Source organism: Stegodyphus dumicola, chromosome 10 (assembly GCF_044657685.1).
Source record: "Stegodyphus dumicola isolate Sdum_Otavi_A_Nest chromosome 10, ASM4465768v1".
Lineage (NCBI taxonomy): Eukaryota > Metazoa > Arthropoda > Arachnida > Araneae > Eresidae > Stegodyphus > Stegodyphus dumicola.
Genome location: NC_140777.1, coordinates 62,516,447 through 62,539,089, shown reverse-complemented (window position 1 = coordinate 62,539,089; position 22,643 = coordinate 62,516,447). Strand labels below are relative to the sequence as shown.

The 22,643-nt window shown below is 32.3% G+C and overlaps 1 protein-coding gene across 1 annotated transcript in view; it reads left to right on the top strand.

Annotated features, from left to right (window-relative positions):
• ash1 (histone-lysine N-methyltransferase ash1) overlaps window positions 1-22,643 on the top strand; it is a 136,254-nt gene that overhangs the window by 3,318 nt on the left and 110,293 nt on the right. The window contains exons 2-4 of the mRNA XM_085824991.1: window positions 4,465-5,019; window positions 10,370-16,875; window positions 21,225-21,374. Coding sequence (XP_085681117.1) covers window positions 4,540-5,019; window positions 10,370-16,875; window positions 21,225-21,374 — 7,136 coding nt within the window. The 5' untranslated portion in view covers window positions 4,465-4,539. The remainder of the gene's footprint in view (window positions 1-4,464; window positions 5,020-10,369; window positions 16,876-21,224; window positions 21,375-22,643) is intronic.

Sequence of the window (22,643 nt, the reverse complement as noted above, 5' to 3'; positions counted from 1 at the left end):
AGAGGAAAGGGCTATCCTTGCGGATGTTTCACCAGCAGAATTCTCAGAAGCACAAGCAACAGAAACTCATAATAATGTTCAACACCAAACAAAATTTATTATATCGCATGCTGAAGGAACACACGATCTGCAGAATTCGATATTCGAAAAACCCACTTCTATTAAGGCGTTTTCTTCTGAGAAATTGTTTCCAAATAACCTTGCTGTAAAAATGATGTTCAATTATAATGCTGAATCAAATGCATATGCTATATGGTGTGCAATGTATAAGTAGACATTACCAGCCATTGGCGAGTTTTCTTTGGATGAACTGACAAATCATAAAGTCAGGAAAAAGAAATTGGGACCTCATCCAAATGTAGTTGTAAATGTTGAAGAGTGTCCTATCTCAGTGATTGATTATTCGAAATCAGATCTACGGACAGCTGGAACTTTAGCATATGAAGTCTATGGAGGAGCCAATCCTTTTTGTTCTGTAAACTGTTGTTTGAAAAGTTATTTTTGTAGCGTTTTGGAATTATACTTTTGTAGATTTAAATTTGTTTGCATAATGTGTTTCATTTTCAAAATTGTTAGAATTAAATGTTTTATCTTAAGTATTAGCATTGTGTAAAATTTGAGGAATATGCTTTGTATAAGGCAGACATTAGGAGTAGTTTAAATTATTTTTGTTGTATTTATGCGGTTATGATATCTAGAAATAAGTGCAGGGTAATGTAACTGGCTTCTCTATTATCACTTAAATGGTTACCACTTGTGTTTCGAAAGCAGTGAAAAGTATTTAGAATTTTTCCTTCCATAGTCAAGAAAAATTCCTTTATGAGGGGAGTTGTGATAAGGTCGCATAAATCTACGACGAATGATTTCAAATTGCGAATTCAGAGTGCAATATACATGATGAAATCACGGGACTACATATAATTATTTAATTGTTTTTAAAATAATATTAAGTTGTAAAAAAATAGTTGTTATTAAAATAATATTAAATTGCTGACAATGTTAGAAACGCAGGCTCGAGAGCCACATATGGCTCTCGCATGATTGATTGATAGAATTTGATTTTTTGAAAAAAGTTTGTTTCTCTCTTGTAGAATTGTATGTAGCCATTTTTTTTTGCGTTCAATAAAATTTTTATGCTGTGTTTTGTTTTCATCCTGATGTCACTACCCAGGGTTTGCGTAGCGGTTTCGGCCACTACATCACAACACCATATCCAAAATAATTAGCAAGGAACCTGAATATTTTGATTTTCTTTTACCTTTTTAATTTTCATTATAATAATCACCAAGACCAAAGGTTTTTAAACATGATTAAAAAATATGTTCGTTTGCATTTCAACTCTCTTTACAAAATCAGAAAAGTGTTAATGAGATTTATGTATGTAATTTGCATTTTTCAGCAGATCAGTGCAGTGGTCTCTGACTGGTTGCCCGTGAAGCAGTTTTATGTAGCCTGCAAATACATTTCAAATATGTATTTGTTCCAAATATGGTATAAGGTCCACCAGCGGCCGAGTGGTAAAGTATGTGAATGCTGGTAGTTCAGCCCAAGGTTCGAATCCCACGAACGGGCTGGCTGCATGGGCGTTTAGTGGTTTTTCCCATGTGTAACGTGTATACAAGCCAGTTTCCCTTTGAAAGTCCTCCATGAAGGCATCCCTTCCCTTAGACAGATAGCCCTAGTGTGCTTTGCCATAATTAAATAAACCAAACCAAATGTGGTGTAGCAAATATTTCAAGATTTCAGTTATTTGAAGTCTGTGTTATTATTTTCATTTCCTTTAAAAACAAATATAAATAACACATCACAAAATCTACAAATAGAACTAATTAATTAACAATGTGATATAAATGTAATTCAGAGATTTTAAAGATATAAATTTTATTAAATTTTATTGGTACTTGTCAGCTCAGGTATAAATTTTTTGTTAAAAGTATAGTTTAGGGTACCCCTTGGCGACACTTGGGGATTTTGGGCGGTACATGGACACCGATTTTGTGCAATTCTTTGACTCGTTATTTTGGCTTGTGAAGCGGCGATTTTTGGTAAAGTCAAAGGAGTGTGCAATGCCATTTTTGTGCAATTCAAGGATTTTTTTAAAGTGAAAATAAGTCGATGTGTACATGGATACCGAGTTTGTGCAATTGTTTGTCTTGTTATTTTGGCTTTGTGTAGCAGCGACTTTTGGCGCAAAAATGGCATTGCACACTCCTTTGACTTTATCCATGTACACGTCGACCTATTTTTACTTAAAAAAAAAAAAATCCAGAATTGCACAAACTTGCATTGCGCACTCCCTTTACTTTGTCCATGTACACATCGATATATTTTCACTTAAAAAGTCAAAGGAGCATCAAATTCTAGAACACAGGCAAACAAAAAATACATAATCTCAATAAAATACATTTTAAACCAAACAATAAAATAACATAAAAAAAGGAAAAACATGTTATACATTTAAGCACTACCAAAAGCAAATATTCACTTACCATGATTTTCAAGTTCTTTTTGTACACCCAGAGCCACTTAAAAATCAAAATATCAATCATACTCAAATGACTTTTTTTAAACCATGTACTCTTTCTAATCGAAGGCTTCACATATTGACCATCTGAACCTTTCTTCCTTCAAATCCATCTAAACGGTTTTTACGTTCGACTAGACGCATATCCTTCGTGCATACAGGACACTTGTAATGGCTACTAAGTAAACCTTCATTTACACACCAGTCGATTAAAGTTTTCCCCTTTCGCTCCAAATCGTACAGAAACTTCAAATTAATCTTACTACATTCGGCCATTCTACCGTCTAAAGAATCAAACCAACACACACCACAAAAATGCTTACAAAACATCCCACGATTCAAAATTTCCCAGAATCATGCACCCGATTACGTCACAATAGGGTTTCCTTAACATTCAACTATTCAGGCTACCATAAATGAAACAACAACTTGGCCATAATACAAGGGGTACCTTAAAGTCTACTCTACCCAATTTTTTTTTGCTAAGAATAATTGCTTTGTTTGGAAACATGTTTATGTGCAAAACAGCGAGCACCTAAAATCTATAATAAGACGATTTCTAGTAATTTCTCTCCTACTTTATTAGAATCGAAATTCCATTGTCAAGTTATATTAAGAAATAAATAAGTTACTTACATGGAAACGTATGTATTTTTTATTTATGTGTTGGAAGAAAAATTTAATAAATAAAGAAAGCAGTCTAAATTCTCTTCATTTATTCTCAAGTTTTATTACACTTTGAAAATTTTCTTGAAAACTAGGAATAATTTTGACCCGTTTTTTAGCTGTCTATCTTTGTATTTGAAATAAAAATTTCAACCAACAAAATTGTGTAGTAAATATCAAACTTTATTATATCTCCAATAAAAATATAGATGTAAATTTTTTCCCATTGTGATGTTACTACTCTTGTTAACATATGTTTTGGTAAATAGTTAGTAAGCAAATTTTAAAATTTATTTAAATTACTTTTATTTTCTTAAAAAACAAATTCTGTTATGCCAACTGGCCTACATGCAGTTTCATTTTGAGTTTACATTTACTAGCGAACATAAATAATGTGAATGAGATAAAATATTAATGTAATTTAATAGTCATCAAAAAGTAATATTTCAATGTGTTTGTGTATGGTAGCTTTTAAAATTAATTCATATTGGTGTCTATCATATTTAAAGATAAAAATTAGTTGAATTCATGACAAAGTGTATAAAAAATGTAGTTTTAGCTAAAGGATATTGAAAATATTGAATGTCACATTATTTTCTTGCTTTTATTAGATATAAACTGTTTGTTCAAAATGTCTGAATACTTCAAGTTATTTAGCAAGTTAATTTTCAGAATATTTTGAATAAAATTTCAATAAACAGATTTTTCAAAACAAGTAAGTTTTATAAAATATGATCATTAGTATGTGTGAAAAAAGTAGTCATTTAGCTAATATTTAGTTATGGATACACTAATATTTAGTGTTAATATTGCTAATAGATTTTAATATATAGTTAATAATATAATAATATTTAGTTAGGAATAAAGTGTATGAAAAATGTAGTTTTAGCTAAAGGATATTGAATGTCACATTATTTTCATGCTTTTATTAAATATAAACTGCTTGTTCAAAATGTCCGAATAGTTAAAATTATGTAATGAGTTAATTTTCAGAATATTTTGAATAAAATTTTTTTAAATCAAAACCTTTTTTAAAACAAGTAGGTTTTAAAAAATATGATTATTAGCATGTGTGAAAAAAATAAAGTCATTTTGCTAATATTTAGTTATGGATACACAGCATTGAAAAACGTGTCCAAAAACAAATGTGATCCACTGTAAATGTAAATATTCTGACAAAAAGCTTTTCTGTTAGTACATGATTTTAAAGTATGCTGTTTCAGTTGATCTAAATTTTTAACTTTTAATAATAGTTTAAAATTATTATTTTTTAGGGACTTCAGGGACGGTGGATGGAGTGTGGAAGTGGTCCTCAGTAGAAAGTTAAAAATGATTGGGAATGTTTGAATATGGCCCAGAGTCTCTTGACTCAGCGTGGTGTGGAGTACGGCTCCACGATGCGTACACTCCAGGCTGTTGCAGCTAAGAAACACCTGGCAAAGAAATGGAGGTCACGGAATCAAAGTTGTAGTGAATCTAGCAGTTCGAGCAGCGACACTTGCAGCAGTAGTGATTCTGATGGGGAAGGCAGCTCGAGTCGAAGTTCGACAACTGCAGAAGAGCGTGAATTCTCCATTGTTAAAGAAAGCAATTTTGCCAATGGTCCATTAAAGCTAAAAATAGCTGCAAGAAGAATAAAGAAGGCTCAAGATGTAGCTAATGGTACTTTTGATCCAGAAGACTATTCGGTAGAATCGCAGTTGCAGGATGGTAGTGATTCTGTACACGAACCTGTTATTAATAAAACAAGTGGTGTAACAAAATGTGCAGGTGTGAAATGTGAAACAGAAGAAAAGAAAGCACCGCATTATTCCCATAAAACAGATCAGGTAATTATTTTAATGATTTATTTTAAATTATTAGTTTTATTAAGCATTAAGTCAAATCATCTTTATCGAATATACTTTTTGAGGTTTTAAATGCATCTGATTTATTGTTGTGACAGTTCTAATAAAGAGCAGTAATTGGAACTGTATGAAAAAAATAAAAATAAATTTTCCAGTTTTCATAAATTTTCTAACGTTGTAAAATATTTAATTTATTATTATTGCTATGAATATTAATAACTTATATGAAGTCTTGAATTGGGAATAAATATGAATGTTTTTGAGTAGACAAAAGAAAAATATACTAATTCAAAATCAAAAAATTATTCCAGAAAAGATTTGACTAAGTTTGTTATTCTAATTTTTGCTCAAACCATGACAGCTTTGTAAAAATACTCAATAGAGAATAAAAATGATTAGGGTATGTGTCTCTTATGGTAAAATCTAAATAAATAAATAAATTGTTAACAACAACAAAAAATAAATTTTAAATACAGTCAAAAGTCGTTAATCCGGACTCGTCGGGACTTCGGCGATTCCGGATTATCGATTATTCCGGATTATAGATCATCAGTTTAAATCTCGTAAGATGGCATGCAGAAATTCTAAAATTAAAAGTATGAAACCGTAATTTATGAAATAAAGAACAATTATGATCTAAAGGGTATCAAAATTTGCAAAAAGAAAAAGCTTAATATTTATTTGTTTACTTTATTAAACATTTCTTTCAATGTAAGTTGTTTAGGTTTTGCTTCGTTTCATGTGATAATACTTTCTCTTTAATTCTATTAAACAGACATAATTTCCTGTTCAGTTACAAAGTTCCGCTGTTCAAGTCCTATAATTGCTGTGTCGAGAATACTGACTAATTTGTCAATCGAAATTTTTTCGTTTTCAATAACCTCTGTCACTTTCTTCGCTATCGGAAGGGAATTATAATGACGAGGAACTTGTTTTAAATCATATCAAAGACAGAGCACATCGAGATGAAATACTACATTTGATAAGGAATTATAAACCAAATAAAATAAAAACATCTGCCCTGAAGATAAGGATAGTGCTGACAGATCAACTTCCAATTCATTAGGCGCCCGCTGCGGCGTTCCCCCCCGCCAAGCAGCGTGAAATTGATAAACAGATTTCGGATTTAAAAACATACTTTCGCTTTAGATCCTTTACATATTAACAAATATATATCGGAAATTCTATTTGATATAATCGAAAGTTTAAACTTACTTTTATAAAATTGCTCTTACAGTCTGCAAAAAATAATAAGCCTGATCCAATTCGAAAATTAAGGAACAACGCAATCATCAACATTAACTGAAATTGATAATTATTTAGCTTATACGTCCATTATACATAAAACGCGCACGCGAAAACGTATTCTGCACTTGCGCAAACTCATATGCGCAGTCGTAAAAGGTCTTACGCGCATGTGTCAACGCGGCGCATGCGCAGAAAATTTTTAGTTTTGAGGTCCGGATTATAGATCATTCCGAATTATGGATGTCTGAATTAACGACTTTTGACTGTAAGAGGACATGCATTCCTAGTAAAAATTAGTTGTGACCGTGTTATTTCAGTTTTGTCTTATTTTTCAGTTTGATTTCTAGAATATACTTCAAAGTGCTAAAGTATCTAAAAGGCCTTCAAAATGTTTTAATATCTTAAAAATGCTTTAAAAGTGGAAAATACTAAAAAAATGCACATCTTCGAAGTCCTGGGCTTTGTTTTATGCAGAATCTATTCAGAATAAAGGTTGAGGTGACTCTGCTTTTGAGTAAGGCCAGGGAATTTTCTTCAAAAGGCAAGAGTAGGGGCCAGTTGTCCCATCTTATTTAATTTGTTTTAGTATTTTTATTTATTATTTTGTAATTGTATAAAGTTTAGATACTGGTTTACCAAGTTGGCAGCACAGTCTTGTTTGTAGGTTAAAGTTGCCTTAGGCAGCATAATAAAGCCTTAGGCTTTGCCATAATCAAAGTAAACCCAAATCAAGGCTTCAGTGTGGCTACTTTTTTTGCTGTTTATTTCCATTTCCTCTTTATTATTCTCAGTATTACTCTCCTTGCTGCAATTCGTTTTCTTCAGATCTATACTGCAGGTGATTTCTTAGTCACTCAAAACCTTCACATCTTTTTGTGCTTTGAAACACGTCTGTGACTTCATTGTCATTTACAGTAAGCACATCTTAATTACATACGTTTTGGTAATGATGTGGTTACTCCATAACTATTTTGCTGACATACTTCGTTGCATCATGAATGCTTTTCTGTGGTTTTTCAGCAAGGCTGCAAGTAAACAGAGAGCAGCTTAATTTATTACTAACAAAAAATTAACTTGTTGAATGTAAAAGGATGAAGCTGAAGTATGTGATGGCATTTATTTTTGAGGTAAAAGTATTATTAGGTACTAAACATGTGAAGTAAAATGCATTTGTTTTTACACGCAATTAAAATTAAACATTTCCTTAGGGTTATTCTCAAATTCTTACTCAGGAATCCCTCATTTTACATCTATGATTAAGAAGTTTCGAGCATGTAAAGCTAAACTCTTCCTTTTAACTGCTTGAAACAGCATTCTCTCTACTGATAATAAGTTTTCATTTATGAATCCATTCTCAATCCAAGCTTTGCTGTACCTGTCTAGTCTGAGGTTAATCCTGTAAAACAAATTACAAGCAGCTCTAAATTGCTAAGAACTGTGTTCTGTGGAAAATCAGACTCTTCCTAAACAACAACAGAATCCATACAGAACTGAAAATTGTCTAATTAAGATGCATTATTATTATTTGGCAAAAGCTTTTCATAAATGTCAGAAGAACAATAATCCTACTGTCAGAATTTGTAAATATAACTAATAATCCCAGGTAATGGGAAAAGGCCCAGGGCCATATTGAATGATCAAATGCTTCTGCTATACAGTCAAAAGTTGTTAATTCGGACATCCATAATTTGGAATGATCTATAATCCGGACCTCAAAACTAAAAATTTTCTGCGCATGCACTGCGTTGACACATGCGCATAGGCGTTTACGCGTGCGCGTAAGACCTTTTACGACTGCGCATATGAGTGTGCGCAAGTGCAGAATATGTTTTCGCGTGCGCGTTTTATGTATAATGGACATATAAGCTAAATAATTATCTATTTCAGTTAATGTTGATGATTGCGTTGTTCCTTAATTTTCGAATTGGATCAGGCTTATTATTTTTTGCAGACTGTAAGAGCAATTTTATAAAAGTAAGTTTAAACTTTCGATTATATCAAATAGAATTTCCGATATATATTTGTTAATATGTAAAGGATCTAAAGCGAAAGTATGTTTTTAAATCCGAAATCTGTTTATCAATTTCACGCTGCTTGGCGGGGGGAACGCCGCAGCGGGCGCGTATTGAATTGGAAGTTGATCTGTCAGCACTATCCTTATCTTCAGGGCAGATGTTTTTATTTTATTTGGCTTATAATTCCTTATCAAATGTAGTATTTCATCTCGATGTGCTCCGTCTTTGATATGATTTAAAACAAGTTCCTCGTCATTATAATTCCCTTCCGATAGCGAAGAAAGTGACAGAGGTTATTGAAAACAAAAAAATTTCGATTGACAAATTAGTCAGTATTCTCGACACAGCAATTATAGGACTTGAACAGCGGAACTTTGTAACTGAACAGGAAATTATGTCTGTTTAATAGAATTAAAGAGAAAGTATTATCACATGAAACGAAGCAAAACCTAAACAACTTACATTGAAAGAAATGTTTAATAAAGTAAACAAATAAATATTAAGCTTTTTCTTTTTGCAAATTTTGATACCCTTTAGATCATAATTGTTCTTTATTTCATAAATTACGGTTTCATACTTTTAATTTTAGAATTTCTGCATGCCATCTTACGAGATTTAAACTGATGATCTATAATCCGGAATAATCGATAATCCGGAATCGCCGAAGTCCCGACGAGTCCAGATTAACGACTTTTGACTATATATATTTTCTTATTTGCTTTACTTTGTAAACTTCTGTTACTTGTTTCCTGATGTGAAATTTATCTTAATATATTTCTGGCACTATCTGATTGTCACTTACTGTATTGAAATCTTTACAGTGCTAACTTTGATAGCTTTTCATATCTGCTGATCAGAATTAACATTGTGGCTTTGGCTTGAGTATTCTCAACATATTGACTATTATTAATCATCTTAAGTTATTTTGGATTAATCTACTTCAAAATTTTAAACATTTTCGGCTTAGAGTAGGGCTTCAGGCATCACTGGTATTATTATGACCATTATGCAAAGGGAGATAATTTGCAAAGGGAGATAATTTTTAAACTCTAGGCATGGGTATGTTTTTTAATGTCCTATCGTTGGGCATTTCTGTATTCCTGGTATTACAATTTGTGCAAAATTGCAATAAAGTGAGTATTCAGTATTGTATATTTTATTTTAAGAGGCAGAAAGTGATTGTTAAATATTTTTTGAATTTTTTTCTTGATTAGAAGTTTACATTTAACCCCAAAATCAGTAATCATATAGTAGATGATCTACTCCTTTTAGTTAGCTATTTAGTTTTTCAAATGGTGGCAGTAAAATTGGTTGTTGTTTAATCATATCCTTATGTTGCCATTTTATCACACACTCAAATTTCAGAATGAGTGTTTTAGTGGCACCATCTGAGAAATAACAAACTAACTAAAAATGGTAGATTGCATACAACATGATTATCCAAAAAGGCACTCTTGGATATTACCTGCCTAACACTCTGTTTAAAGTTGGCAATTGTTGGCAACTAATTTTTCGCCAACCTCAGTTGTGAAAAGCAGTAGCCATTTTAAAAAAATGGCAGTGCATTGAAAACTGCATAAAATAGTAGCAAATTAACGAAATTAAAAATGCAAGAATATGATGAAAACCTAAAAATTACATATAAAACAGCAACATATCAACTAAATAAAAAATGCAAAAATTATCTCTAATAAAATACTTACCCCCCTTGGCGCTTCTCCCACGAGCACATCAACCTGTTTTAACTAAAATCAGAGAAATGCGTAATTCAGAAAGAAGTATTATCACAATCACTTAAGAACAGTCGATAAACAGCAGCCACAAAAGATGACGGTGGAATTTCAAAAGCTACATTTTGCATTTGTTCATGTTTTGCCAGATAAATACATTTTTGGGGAATTTTAGGTTGCCATCATAGTGCATTACCTGGTGATTCTTCTCAGGGTTAAGCAACTAATCAAAGAGTATACCCAAAAGATTTTATCTTGTGACTTTATACAAATGTTTATAAAAATTATTTGTTGCAGAGTAGTTTGGAAATTTTGAATTTGAATCTACTTTATTTTCAGAAGGGTTGTCTGCAGACGAAGGATGCCAGAGTACCATGCAATGGGCAATATACAAATTGCAAGACTCTACGCACATCTCGACGGTGTAGTACTAGTGGCAGCTCAAGTTCTTCAAGTTCCAGTGGCAGTTCTAGTGGTTCCTCTGGAAGTAGCAGTAGTGGCAGCAGTAGCGGGAGTAGCAGTGGCTGCAGTAGCAGCAGTGGGAGTAGTTCAAGTGGTTCCAGCAGTAGTTCAGGTAGCTCAAGTAGCAGCAGTAGCTCAAGTGGTAGTTCATCTGGTTCAGAAAGTGAGAGTTGTTGCAGTGCATCAAATTATGGTACGTGTAGAAGTCGGAAAAAACTCAGACGGAAAGCTTCTACAAAGTGCCAAGCTACATGTACACTGCAATATAAACCATCACATGATGGTACAAATTCTTCTAGACGGGATGCAAGAATTTCATCTGAAAAATCAGAGTGTAAAAAAAGCAAAAGACTTGGGGGTGAATGTGCTCGAAACAAAAAACTGCAAGTCAGTGATATTGAATATTTTTCAAACACAACATCAGAGGACAATGGTTTTGCAATGGAAGATAAAGATGGCAGCAGCCAGGAATGTTTCAGCATGTGGAGAAAAGTGGAAGAAAAACACTGTGCCATTATTGAAGATAACTTTAAAAATCAAGGTAGTACAGATTTGCAAATGCAGATATTGAGTGTAACAAATGCAGAAGTTGAGTGCAACATCAATGTATCCACTAAAATAGGGCTTTTGAATTCAGAGACTGATAAACATTTGAGTGTAAATAATGTTAATTGTAAAAATCAAAATAGTGCAGATTGTGAATTTGGTTTCTCTTGTGTGGAACAAATACCTTCCATAATGAAAGAAAGCATAATTCTTCCTGCTGCTAGTCTCGATTTAGATGTCTTGCCAGTAACTTTATCTAATGTTTCTCCAGATAGTGGAATTCAGTCTTCTGGTGATTCACCAACGCGAATGGAATGTGAATTATCTACTAGGAATGATAATCAAGTGTTAGTGAATACTAGTTTTAACGAATCATTTGAAAGAGCTGATGCAGCAAATGCTGCTTTAAATAAAATTGGGGATCAGCATTCTAAACATGTTTCTCCTACACCTTCTCCACCTGTTTTAACACCTCTTGAACCTCTTTGGACTCAAGGCAGTGTTGATCCTCAACCTGTTGTTGGAAAACCAAAATGCTCTGTAGATGAAGATTCAGCCCCTCTTCTTGTGCAAGAAAATATTGGTTTGAAATGCAAAAGTACAGTTAAAGCAGAAGTTGATTCTTTATTTTCTGACTACAAGCAAATAAACTTTCCTTCTGATAGGGAAGTTATTGGTTTGAAATGCAAAAGTACAGTTAAAGCAGAAGTTGATTCTTTATTTTCTGACTACAAGCAAATAAACTTTCCTTCTGATAGGGAAGTTATTGGTTTGAAACGCAAAAGTACAGTTAAAGCAGAAGTTGATTCTTTATTTTCTGACTACAAGCAAATAAACTTTCCTTCTGATAGGGAAGTTTTGCAGCCAGAAATTTTAGAATCTTCCGATGACCCAAATAAAATAAATCGGCTTTCCTTGAGCCCCACCACTACAAGTTTGTCTTGTGATAACAAAGTGTCCAACTCAGATTCTTTTAATCAAAGTTCCCTTCATCTCATTTTTAGTGATCAGTCAATGGGAAATGAAAAATCACAATCATCCGTTTTTTCAGTCCATACATCACCTCAGTTATTACCATTGCCATCATCTGAAACTAAACGTAAAAGGACTAAATCTTCTAAACGCCAAACTGACACAAACTCAAAAGCTGACAATGAGCTGCAACTTCTTGTTCAAAGTGTGCAAGATTCTATAAGCTCTCAGTTTCAGGGTGTGGAATCTGATGAACTAAGTGATGTTGATGTTAACAGCATACCAGTTACAGCTTTGACTTGTGACACTACTGGTGATAGTTTCTGTGATAAACTCTCAAACGATGACAACATTGATATATTTCTAGATGATAGGACATCAAATGATATGACTGGACATCATATTCAAAGCAATGAAAAAACTAGCAAATCGAGTGATCAGTCTAAAGGTATTAATATTTCATGTATTGAAAATGAATCTGAAACTCTTTCTATACCCTTAAGTGATAAAAACACTATAAACAGCTCAGCATACTCAGAAAATATTAACAAATTTTCTTCAGATGAATTGCCACATTCAGATACAGATTTATGTAACAAAAACGTAATACCTTTGATAGGCAGCGATGAGAAACCTGTAAAAGTGGCTGATGATGTTGATTTGCAGAATACAGACTCAAATCCTCCTGCTTTTAACAAGTTACCTATTAATGAGGTGTTTGAACCTTTAGTTCCTGAACATTCCAAAGAACCTGAGCAAGTGTTTAAAGATCCAGTAACATCAGATAAAGCTGAAAATGAAATAGTTAACCAAATATCAACTAGTGTTCCTTCATTGTCTTGCGAAGTATCAAACCAAGAGGCTGTGGAAATGTCAACAGATCATGAGATAACTTGCCAAAATTCTGTAGTTTCTAAGTCAACTAGAAAGAAATCTCTGAAAAGAGGTAAATCTCGAGCCAAAGCCAGGACTTCTAAATTAGCAAATAATAGTATAACAGAAGATACTGTGGTCCCTGCTGCAATTGAAATATGTAATGAAGCACCTTTATTTGATTTAAAAGATACTAAATTAAATAACATAAGCAATAAAGATACTTTTAATTCTGAATATGAACCTGATGTAAGTGATAATAATAAAAACAGATCAGAAAAATCACCTTCCATTAATACATTGCCTGCATTAAATGTTTTAAAAGCCTTAGAAACTAGTACTGACAATTCTAATGATCATCAACTAGCTGCTGATGTAGTTGTTCCTGAAAATAAAGATCAAAGTAAACCTTCCCAAGTTGATTTTACTGTGAGTGAATTATTGTCATCTCTTGAAATATCTACTGTTCCTACTAATTCAACTCCAGTAAATACAGTTGTGACTAGGAAGAATTCTAGGAGAAAGAAAAATTCAAGCTTGGCTAAATCAAAAGGTAGCATTAAAAAGGCAAAACAAACAGTGCAAGATGAAAGTGAAGAAATTAATTCAGCCTCAGAAGGTGTAAAATGTATGGAAATTGTTCCTATTAAGGATAATGAATCTGATAAAAAGTTAGACCATGAAAGCACAAATGAACAAAAAAGTGACAAACTAGATGATGAAGTTGTGTTAGCAAAATGCGAGGCACTAACTAGCAGCATAGAAACTCTTAGTTTGAAAACTGTGCTACCTGAATTAGCTGCATCTGAGATAGCTTCAGTTGATAAAGAAAATGATCAGATTAATTCTGCCATTGTAAAAGAAGATAGTAATCCTCGTATTAATGGTAAACCAATGGATTTGGACTTACCATTAAAGTTGTCTCATCAAAATTCAGGTCAGAGTGAGTTAGAAAATAAGTCTGGAACAATAGTTTCATCTTCACCAATAAAAAGGAATAAAAGCACTAGAGGGAGAAAAAGTAGAAAAAGTACTGCTTCAATAGTATCAGAACACAGTAAATCACTACCAATAACAAGTGATGTTTGTGAAAATAATGTTAAAATTGATTTTACTTTACCGAGCAGCAATAAATCTTTGCTAAATTCTTGTGATCATATATCAGTTGATTCTGAAAACAAAGATTCTGAATGTAATGACAAACGAAAAAATAGGACTAAAAAATCACAGGCTCAAAATATTGATAAATCTGAAATATTCAATACTACAAATTCGAAGCATTTAGAAAATCTGACCACTCCAGTAGAAGAATTTGAGAAGCCATCTAAGTCTCGTAACAAGCGTAAGAAAGATTTTCATAAAAATCTGGATTACGACAATATTGATGCAGTTATAGAAGAAGTTGTTAATGTAGGTGTTTCAGATAAATGTAAGTTATCTCGGAAACAGTTGGATGGATCTCAGAAACATGCCGAGAATCATAGTTTAGATTCTAGTAAAGAAGAGATGTTATCTTCAGATGCAGTTAAAAAGAACTTTACAAAAAAGAAATCGCCTAAAAAGACTGTTAAAATTTGTGAAGAGGATATTGAAAAACTTGATTTTTTATCCAAGAAGCAGGCTGAGAATTCAAACACTGAAATAAAAAAATCAGTTACTAATTCTTTAGATAATACAGAACATACTGAAAAATTATCAGTTAAGTCAAAAAGTGATAGTGTACAGGAAACTAGGCATTCTTCAAAACCAGATTTTGATAGTGATTCAAAATCTCAAGTCTGTTTTGAAGGCAGCGATCAAGAATCTTTGCCTTTGTCTACTTTTGTTGATAAACCTACAAAACGAAAAATATCTTCTATTGTAAATGATTGTCTAGAATCACATCCAATTTTATCATCAGATAATGAACTGGAGAAAGTTCAAGAAAAATTCAAAAGTAAAAAAACAGGGAAGAGAAAATTAGCTTTATCCAAGAAAAAGGATTCTGTTTATTTACAGTCTGTTAATAGTAAAGCTGTAGAGAAGTCTTCAAAACCTATAAGCCATTTAAATGAATCATTTTCATCAGAAGTTGAAAAATGCAATACTAAAGTTGTAAATTCAAAATGTATGGCAGATGTAAATAAGATGCCAAAGAAAATGGTGTCTAACACCAGTATTGACACTGTGAAAAATAATTCTAAAATAAATAAAAAGCAAAAACATTCTACTAGAAAAAGTAAGAAAGAAAGATTTTTGAACAGGAATAAGAACAGAAAGAAATACAGTATGAACAATGAAGATGCGACTAATTCTGATGATATGGTAAAAAGTGGAAGTGATTTGGAAGACAAGAATGCATCAGCGCTAGAATCAAAGGATGAATTTCAAAGCAATGAGGATAATGCTAATCGTCTATGCTCTAGAGCTGCCAAAAAAGATAAATCAAAAGTAGATGAAGAAAAAGAAAACTTTGGTGTCAGAAAAACTGATCATAAGCTTTCTTGCAAACAGAGATCGAAACATGGGAAAGAGGGTAAAATTTCTTCCCAGAAGCTAATGCCTGAAGATTTAGAGAAAGCAGTTAGTCAGTCAGTTATTTTGGATAACTCTGGAAATAGTGGATTTGATATTCTCGATAAAGGAATAGAAAAAGATGATGTCTTAGCATCTCTTTCTGTCAACGAAGAATATCGAGCACCTGATAGTTATTCTGATGCCTGTGGTTCTAGTGGTTTGGATCGACATTCATCCCTTGAAATTAAGCACTTGAAGAAGAAAAAGGGTGTTAAAGCTAAATATACAGAGGATCCAAACTTTATTGCTGAGTTGGAAGAATTAGCTAAATTATTAAAAACATGTTATATTTCTAAAAGGAATGTGAAACTTAAAAATGGAAACTCTTTGATCCCTTCCATTTTTGAATTGAAAAGGTACATAAAAACTAAAAATGATAAGAGTTCACGTAGTGTATCTAGTTCTGTTAAAAACACTAAAGTGCCAAAAGCAAAATCGCTAACTATGAAGAAAAAGCCAAAAAGATTAATAAAAGCAAAATTGCCCAATGATACACCAAAAATGTTGCCAAATCAGAAATCTAAAAATTCAGTTAGTGAAAATTGTCTTCCTCTAAAAAAACGAAGATGCCACATGGCATCTAGTCAAGTACAAAGCACAAAACCAGCAACTATTGATGTCAAACCAGTACAAGGAAAAAGAAATTTCAGTTTGACAAATTCTTTTGATGAAACTATTGAGGAGTGTATTCGTAAGCATATGATGATGGATGAGGTAGCTAATGAGAAGACTGTGCCAGCAACTTCTGCAAAACTTAAAGGTAAAAAGAATAAAGTACAGCCTTCATCCGAATCAATTGATGAAACTATTGATAACTGCATTAAAAATTTCACACCATGTTCAAAAGAAAAGTCATCTTCTGAATCTACATCAAGGATGCATGACAGTGAAGGAGAAGATTTACCTCTAGCATCGTTAGCTAAACTAAAAAGTAGGAAAAATGGCCAAATCCTTCAGAAAGGAACAAAAATTTCTGCTGCAGCTTTAGAATACAGACAAAAGCGAAAACGTCTTCTGAAAGAAGCATGCATACAAGCTAAGAAACCATCTAAAGAAGAGCAACCAGAAGTCGTTATTAATGGGCAAAAGAAAAAACGCCGATTCAATAAAACAGGATTTGTTAAGGTGAAGAGGAAGAAAACAAGGCCTACGAATAATGAAGTCATTGAGGTATCTCAAAACAGTACTCATGCAGATGGAGAAGTTATTGATTTAACAACTGAAGATACTGTTTTAGATGCAATTGAAAGTGTCGTTAAAGCATCAGTTGAACCGGAAATATCAAGATCTCGTAGAAAAAGGAAAAATGTTGCTCAGAAATGTGAAATTGAGGTTTTGGATCTCACAAGTGGAAATGATGAGAATGACATCGAAGAATGTACTGTACCTAAAAAACCAAAAGTTTCTGAAGAAGATGAGGAACTTTTAGAACCAAAGTAAGTGTAATTCTTTCTTTAAGATGTTTTAAAATATGTATTAATTGCAGATCAGAAGTTTTGGTACTTGCATTAATGCATCTTAGTGTAGTTTGGCAGTTTTTTACAGATGAAAACATAAAAGTTACTTATCGAGTGCAAATTGGTGGTTTTCACTTCTTTTTTAAAAAAGGATTTTTAAACTATCGATATTTAAAGTCAGCAAACATTATCAGAATATAAAAAGGAAAACATATATAGCTTTAGCAATTTAAAATGCAAATTTTAATTATTGAAAAGGATTACATGATACATTAAAAAAATAAAATTCATATGTTATGGTAAAAACCCGAAGTCTGGTAAAACCTAGCTTTTACCAAAGTGGCTTGGTAAAAGTCCAAAGTATGCTTTAATATGATTCCATTTTGGCCCCTTTGTGGTAAAACCTAGGAATTACCAACACCTTCTGGTAAAAGCCCGAAACGAGGGTCTAGCATGATAGGATTTTGCATTTGCAGATATATTTTATGCAGTGTGTCCCAAAAAGATTAAAACACACATTAATTTTTTAATTGATAATATAAATTGCAAAAGTGATCAAAATAAGGTATATTTAAGATATGTCAATGGAACCGTCTTGCAGTTATTTTTCGAAGAGTAACAAGAAATAAAAAAAAGAAAAAGCCATATCTATGCCATTTCACAAATAAGATCTCATGTGAAAAAGCTTAACTAATGCACAGTTCTCTGTTTAACTCGTGAAGAGATTTCAATAATTTTCAAAAGTTTGGGAATAGTTAAAATAATTAAATTGATAGTTCAGAAAAAAACAAAAATTATATTAAAAAAGTAAGAATACTACTGTAATACTTCTTATTACCTATTACAACTAGTTTCATTGTTATGGCATTTTGAATTAGAAAATATATCAGCTGATTTGCACAAACACATGCATTTTCTGAGTCCTTGTCCCCGAACTAAAGTTTTCTTACTACTTCACATATATCTATTTCTTCTGTATCAACTTCTTCGATGTTTAAAAAGTTTTTTTTGCAAAAAGTAAACTGCTTTCTTGTGTGATTTTAATTTACCCTACATGGTACCAAAAGCATAAAACTCATCATCTTAAATATCTGTAATAACAGCTCATTACTGATTTTGGATCTGTTTTTGATCTATCAATATCATGTACTTTTATTTTAACATTTTGCCCGAAAGTGGGTTTCATAACTTTGCGATCGACTATGTCTCGGTTTACTGTGAACTATTTTTATATCACTCTGCATTTCACATAAACTGTTTATGATTTGGTTGCAAATTTCCCTCCCATTGTCGAAATGAAGAATGTTTAGTGCTCCAAAAGCTGTGAAAATATCCAGAAGGTGACTTCATCAGCTCTTTTACTGTGTAAACTTTAGAGTAGAATTTTATTATATAAGATGGTCTTGGTACACTAAAATGAATTTCATATCAGGATTGGATTGCATATCTGTTAGGTCGACTTGGAATTGAGAATTCCTTTCGATATGCACAGTTGGTTTGATTATAATCATAATACAGGATTCCTGCTTTTTTTGCAGATACTGGTGCTATGAGTTTGTCCTCTCCTTGAATATTTAGACTATCACAGTATTTCAATCTTCTATAATAAACTGTTTGTTTTTCCATTTTTTGTGTTTAAAGCATGTTGGGCTCATATATTGCTGCCAGGGGTATATGTTTTACTGAATTAAGTGAATTTCTATGTTTGTTGCTGCTTTTTTTAGACAGGAGTGTATTTCTGTATCAACCAGTAATTTTGAAACAGTTCTGTATATTGCTGATATTTTATAATGATAAAAAAGTACTTATACTGATAAAAAAGTAAATTACACCTTTTGCAATGTGTGCCTCAGTCGCTGAACCACTTTCTTGGAACAGTACGTTAATAGGATGGGAGGGCAATTTGGGCTGCAAACTTTGGAAAAAATTTCCAATTTAGAGAAATTATAAATATTTCCTTAACTGTTTTGCGATGGGTGTCTCGGTCACTGAACTGCTGTCTCAGAATGGTGCATTAACCGGACACACTGTTTTTCTGGGACGGGCAGTTTTGGCTGCTGAGCGTAACTTTGGAAAAAAATTTTGCATAAATTTGTAATCCATTTGTTAAAGTTTTCAGCACTTTATAAGAGGAATGCTTAAGCCAAAATGAATTTTAAAACTTTATTATTATATTTTCCTTGCCATTAAAAAAAATTGCTAAACAATACACAAAATATTCATTTCAATGGTAACCTAAGAAGAATGAATAAAACTTCTAAAGCAAAGAGACATGCAGGCCCATATTGCCAAAAATAAAAGTATTTATAAGCATTGAGAACCTCCCCCCCCCAAGTATTTATATCAGCCTACTCATTTAATAGCCAGCTCTTTTTATTTATATTACTCATGCCCACGATTTCTGCATTCATTCCGAAACAAAATACCGAAAAATTAAAAAATAAAAATGACTGGAATGCAGTGAAGGTCAACATTCTCTAGTCTGGGTAAATTGTACCATAACAGACATAGGATTACATCTAGTGGCAACAAAAAATAGTAATTAAACTTTGTTTAAAAATTCATATGTGGTACACCTATCCTCAGTCAGTTTAAATGGTGATTCATATATGACACACGGCTGTGAGATAAACTTTGGTGGCCGCTACATGTATAACACACTTGTCTGGAAAGGGTTAAGATTAGCCTTTCATTGTTTTTAAACAAGTAATGTTAAAATTGTTGGTACTATTCTGTTATTGTGACCGGGTCCGAAAATGTATGCATGCATGCATGTAATGTACACTGCACACAAAAAAAGGGGGGACAGTTCTATATCTCCTGTTCTACTGGGCTGATTGACGAAATTCCACTTGCGTTTTTCATGTCTCGAAAGTGCAACTTAGGTTATGTATTAAACTTTTATATAGTATTATTCTAATATAGGTATTTAGACATATTCTGAAATAACATACCAATTTTTCTTCATATTTCTATTCTACAACTCAAGTTACACCAAACTACCAAGTTTTTAAAAATCGCACGAGTAGTTTTTTAAAAATTAGCTCTCAAAATTTTACCTCCTCAATGCTAATTGTGTTTGGTATATATTTATTAATCTCTCTTTTTTTATTAAACTTATTTGATTCTTCCCTTCACATTTCGAAATTCAGGTTCATTCCAAATAAAATTCACCCATTTTTTTATGATTTATTTTAAAATTTTATAAATTTTTCAAAAACATTTTGAATTATAATCTATAAAATTTTTACCATCATTTTAAAATAGACATATTTCAGGTCGCCCAGAAGGTATAGCAGTTAGGGTAGCCTACTACACTACCAAAGGGCCCGGGTTCGAATCCAGAGTAAGACATGGATGTTTGTAAACGTATAGTGTTGGTGCTGCATGGCAGCATGCTCTAAATATGCGTCGAGCCAAACGTCCTCTCGTATGGATTGGTGGGGGAGGAGAGGGGTGGGAAATCACCGGATCCCCCTGGGGGTGCTCTCCCTCAAAACTGGCTGTGGAAAATGAGTCCAACCTCTCTTCGGAGTAGGCTCTGGCAACCATTGTTCTATGCAATGTGGAGACGACAACAGCAGATGTATTTCTAAGCATACCTGTAAAAAATTGCAGTTTTTTATTCAAAATTTCCAAAGATATACGTGAATTTATATAATGGCACATTTTGAAATTTGCCATATTTGCTGAAAACATCAAATGTAGACACATAGCTAAAATTATTTGAAAATAGGAGCAATGTGACTTTTTTTTCCACTTATGCACGATGTAAAAAAGGTAGGAACGAGGTGCCTTTTTCCCCGCTCCCAGCATAATAGAAGGGAAAGGAAAATTGGTTTCCGTATAATAAGAAGTTTGCCAAGTGAATTATTCTTGGTGTAAGCTGAAAAAATTGCACCAAAATAAATTTTTGAATTTCTTCGTAAATGTCACACCAAATTAAAAAAAAATTAATATCCAGACATAATTTTAAGTTGTAGAATCAAAATATGGAAAAAATTTGGTATGTAATTTCAGAAGTCCGATTTTTTCTCAAAATACCTATGTTAGAACAATTCTATATATAAATCTAATATATATCCTAAGTTGCGCTTTCGAGACGTGAAAAAAACAATTTGAATTTCGCCACTCGGCCCAGTAGAATGGGAGATATAGAATAGCCTCCCTTTTTTTTGTTGCAGTGTACATATGTACATATGTGTGTGTACATACGCATATAAGTATGTACATACACATATGTGCATATATACATACATTTCTGAATCTTGTCCTGGTAACAGAAAAGTATCAATTTGTTTGACATTTTATAGTTTTCTCTCTTATAGATATCAGCAGGTGATCCAAGTGACAGAACCATCATCTGGTAGAAAAGCTGCTTTATCAGATCCAAGAAAAATGCGACGAAAGGAAGTGCATTTTCCCAAGAAGAAATATCTGAGGGCTGGTTTTTATTCAGCTTTCTTCAAGCAAGACAGGTTAGTTAACATTTAGGTATATAATGAATTTTTACCATATAATGTAAGATGCATTTTTCTGCTGTGATCAGTTTCTGTCAGTTTGTTATTTTACTAATTGTTATAACTAATCATTAGTGTAGATTATGTTCCATGTATACTTTTATGAATTTTTTTTTTTTATGCACTGGTATTGCTATGTTCAGTAACCTTTCATTACTGTGATTTTGAATTTTTGGCTCATTACATTCACTTAAGGTTACTAAGTTATGATGTTTGCATTTAATATTTTTTTAAAGATTCTAATACAGACATATTCCCATCTTATGAACGAGATAATTTCCAAATTACCATTTGTACCATGAAAATTTGTGTGCAAAATATTACTAAGTCCACTACTCACATCAAATATGGTTAGGATATCTGTTAATGATGTTTATGTTAGTGAGATAAGAGCTGTAAATATTATATAGTAAACAAATAAAAATATTAAAAAAACAAATAATACATTTCAAATTTAAATTTTAAAGAAATACTTGACTGTACATACTTTGGATTGTGTTCTTTGAGGCATGTGTGGATGAAGTGAGTCAACATCTAACATGCTCTCTAAAGAGCCATCAACAAATAAGCCCGAACATTCAAAGATGAGGAGGTTGTATGAGAAGTGGCTTGTTAGGTAGTGTGATACTTCTTTCGCAATTTGAAGCAAACTTCATTGATGGAATAGAGCAATAATTTTTATTTAACACTCAAAAGGGCAACATGCAAACAAGAAGAATAAAACGTATTCTAACATTTGAAAATAAAATAAATACATTCTTCATGCAAGAGCCACACATGGCTCTCGAGCCTGCGTGCCAAATACTGCCTTTAGCATATACCTTAATGTTCATTTATTTCAATTATTTATTTTAAATTACAAGATTTTTATAACAATATTTAAAGCTGTTACAATTCCCCCCTCCCAACGGAGAGACTTTTTCCGAAGGGAAAAGCTCTGTAAAAGTCAAAAGTTTATGAGCTCGGCTTTCTCATTTACTTAAAGAGAAAAGGTAACTTCTCTCATAATTTTCCAAACATCAGGCCAAAAATTTGAAGTTTTAAACAAATACTTTTACACCACATTTAAATAGAAAGAAAATGGAGAGCGTTCAAATACATCAGTTGAAAATACATGAATAATCAGTAGAACATAAATAATAAAATAAATTATAAACTTTGTTATGTACACTAAGAGATATTTTATTACTTAATTCTACTCAGAACATCCACGTTCTTGTGCAAAAA